At 44.2% G+C, this 3,482-nt stretch overlaps 1 protein-coding gene across 1 annotated transcript; it reads right to left on the reverse strand.

The window, feature by feature from the left end:
- Positions 1-488: 488 nt before the first annotated feature.
- On the reverse strand, positions 489-3,237 carry LOC145353890 (transcription factor Sox-18A-like). Its single transcript, XM_080204832.1, has 2 exons — positions 2,821-3,237; positions 489-1,881 (listed from the first exon to the last, which is right to left on the reverse strand). Exons 1-2 carry the CDS (start codon positions 3,098-3,100, stop codon positions 1,037-1,039), a joined length of 1,125 nt encoding a protein of 374 aa, XP_080060958.1. The 5' UTR covers positions 3,101-3,237; the 3' UTR covers positions 489-1,036.
- Positions 3,238-3,482: the final 245 nt, after the last annotated feature.

Genomic DNA, 3,482 nt, shown 5'->3' on the forward strand with positions numbered 1-3,482 from the left:
CCAGTTTGATACATTGGCCATGCTAAAGTCTCCCTTAGTGTACCTGAACAGGCGCCAGAGTGTAGCGACTAGGGGATTTTCACGGTAACTTCATTGCAGTGTTAATGTAAGCCTACGTGAACGCTAATAAATCAACAAAACTTAAAACATAAACTATTGGGCCCCAGTCATGTGTGATTTGAAGCATTATATATAGCACAGGGCAAGTGTAAAATGATTGAACATGAACTGGATAATATCAGGGATTTGTGATTGTTTCTGATCTTAAGTATAATTAATTTCCTAACACAGATGCTTTAAGGAATATGTATAATGCAAGTGAAAAAGATTATTTGTGAAAAACGTGTGTGCTGCTTGAAAAGGAACCGAGAACGCCCTGTACACACTGATGTTACGATCTGGAAAGTGAACAAATATATGAATCAGAAGTATTCAAACCCATTTCACAATAGACGTTTTATTATCAAAGCAAGTGTTACAATTTGAAATAGTTATTAAATAGAGGTTTTTATTTACAAAATGCAATTACAACAGAGTTCACTATTTACAGAGTGAGTCTTCATTAAGGTTATACATTCGCAAATGAGTAAAACGTTATCAAAGCGCTAAAATAGCTTGGTATACCTACAAAATGCTGAATAGGGGGTAATCCCGGGGTAAAAAAAACATATTTAACATTGACACTTTCTTTCGGATTTTAAACAGTAGTCTGTTCACACTTGGTACGTGCTGCTACATGAAGGCTTACAAAACAGGATATTCAACTTGGAATGATCCCTGATTAATACATTTCCGCTTTTAATAGCAATGTGCTTCCGACATCAAAAAAATTCCATTTCATTTGTTATTTTTTAAAATTCCAACCAGTGACTTATCAATTTCTGCTTCACTTGAATTTTCCCTGCTGCTAAAATTGGAAGCCAACTGGTGATTTCCGCTCAATTAGAAGCATACACGATCGCAAAAAATGGTTTAATAAACTCTTAAAACATGTATTGAAAATAAAACAGAGAGAGGCAGCTCTGAACGCTGCGAGTTAGCCGGTGAGACAGGCGCTGTAATAAACAGCGTTGCTGGCATCGGACAGTGCCGAAATAAAACTGCTCTCCTCGCAGGACACACCTCTCGGGTTCAGTTTCGACAGAGACACTTGAAAGGTTTGCCCAGAGGCGTCCGGACGAGTCCTTGCTAGATTTAAATACTGGTCGAACTCGCTGCGGTCCACATCTGTCCAAACCTCAGTTGGACCCAAGTGTTCCACGTTGTCGACGTGTTGAGCCTCGGGGGGAGGAGAGAGCTGTCCCAGGTGAACAGGCATGCCGCCCTGGCCCCCGGGGCACAGCTGGCTGTAGTACAGATGTTGCGGATTCCGGACCAATTCGGCCACATTGGCGGAGATTTGATCCGAGTAGGACAAGGCGCCTGCTTTATCCCGGTTGTAGTCCATGTGGTAGTTTCTGTAGCTGAGATTGCAGTCTTCCTGCATGTGGCTGGGAAAGAACACCGGGTCCAACACGTCCAAGGGAGACATCTCTGGAGTGGGCAAGCCATAGTTGTCGAACTCCGAGCCGATGCCGTGCAAATCGCTGTAGTGACAGAGGGAAGGGAGTTGCTGCTGGCCCGAGTGTCTTCTCTCGTGGTGGCCCCTGCTGAAAGCGTCGCTGCAAACCCCCTGGCTGCCCCGCAGGGCAGACCCGTGGCCCTGGCTCAGGTTGTGGGCCAGGAGATTGGTCTCCATCCGTTTGACTTTCTTACTCTGCTTCTTCCGCCGGGGTCGGTATTTGTAGTTGGGGTGGTCTTGCAGATGCTGGACTCGGAGTCTCTCCGCCTCTTCCACAAATGGACGCTTATCCTCGAAAGGAAGAGATTTCCAAGACTGCCCTGTGAGAGCAACATAAAATTTCAATTCACACACATTCCCTCGATTCACTGACAGCTTCAAATCTAATTTCTTGTGTCAGGATGCAACAATAAAATCTCTGCATTTCAATTTAATGTTTAATAATAAATCCAATTGCTATTTCGCCTTTGGTTGGCTTTCTGCTTGGATGATGTATGTCACAATTTCAGGTTCTGGAATTTCAGGTCTTGGTTTCTGCTTTTGAAGGTTTCACTCGACTTCATATTATACCATCCCCAATGAATCATCGCAAGGCTTGTTCCCATAACAATTAAAACTCTGTAGCTCTTCCAAATAGTTCTGAGACCCATGCCTAATTTGAACAATCACCTCCAGCCTCTCCGCCATGACCCCCACACACAATGCATTTCTTCGAATCTAAAGCAGAAAATCTATAGAAAATCTCAGCAGGTCTGACAACATCTGTCAGGAGCTTTCTCTCCTTCCAGATGCTGACAAAGGGTCTTGAAACCTCAGCCCTTTTCTCTCCTTACAGATGCTGCCAGACCTGCTGAGAATTTCCAGCATTTTCTTTTTTTTTAGTTTCAGATTCCAGCAGTCATTTGCTTTTATTATTTGTTTTTAACAATAACTTATAAATTGACTCATAGAGAATTATAATGAATGTATCTAGATACTTGTTAAAACTCCTGGAGGGAGTCGCCGACTTTTGATGAGGTTTAAGACTTACATTTCCCGCACCAATTTTAACATCCACTCTTTCTAAGGTTGGCTTTATTTCGGGTATTTTAACCCATCGATTTCTGGTTCAATTTCCTCCTGAAATCTTGAAAACGGCCACTCCTGAATTTTCAGCCTAATCAGTTCATCGGTTCTTTACTGCACTCTCCCACTTTCCCTCTAATATCCCTCTATGGTGAGTGTATCCTTAACAGCAATTGAGCAATCTCTCGGCTTACCCAGCATTTTACTCAGTACTGCATTGTGCAGGTCGGGATTTTGTTGAGCCAGCCTTTTTCGTTCGTCCTTCGCCCAGACCATGAACGCGTTCATGGGGCGCCTGATTCGGGATTCGGCGTCCGCTTTGCCCTCCGATTTAGCCGCGGCTTGAGCTGATGCGAGTCGGGTTTGAGAGGCAGGACTCTCCCCCTGAGCCCATGGAGAAGCGGCCGTGTCCAAGCCAGAGCCCCCGGGCTGCGAATCCTCTACACCGCAGTAATCGGCCTCAGAAATACTCATTCCAGCCAAAACACTATGATCTGACCGCTTACAGCCTGCTACTTTCAACGGGGCTGCTCTCTCTCTGTCTGTCTCTCTCTGTCAATCACAATCTTAAAGCTCAAAAAAATACTTCTGTACTTGGCTCATCAGCCCCCAGTGCAAATATAGAGAGACAGCACCAACCAGGGAACAGGGGGGGCGCGATTTCACCAATCAAAGAACGAATAAGTTGTGGAGGGGCGGAGATTTTACCAATAAACCAATGATTTGCGAGTTGATATTTCTAAAGGTGGCTCCTTGGGCAGTGAGATTATCAGAGATTCGCAATTACACAATCTTAATACAGACACGTTCGCATACAACGTCCATAAAATAATCTGAAATGCACATACAGATGACT

This window comes from Carcharhinus amblyrhynchos, chromosome 16 (genome assembly GCF_965287045.1).
Source record: "Carcharhinus amblyrhynchos chromosome 16, sCarAmb.v2.hapA, whole genome shotgun sequence".
Taxonomy (NCBI): Eukaryota; Metazoa; Chordata; class Chondrichthyes; order Carcharhiniformes; family Carcharhinidae; genus Carcharhinus; species Carcharhinus amblyrhynchos.

Bases quoted from the DNA above. Each gene is read 5' to 3' on its own strand.
- LOC145353890 (XM_080204832.1), bottom strand. From the start codon at position 3,100: ATGAGTATTTCTGAGGCCGATTACTGCGGTGTAGAGGATTCGCAGCCC. The intron at 1,882-2,820 runs GTAAGCCGAGAG...TTGCTCTCACAG, and splicing joins AGTACTGAGTAAAATGCTGG to GGCAGTCTTGGAAATCTCTT.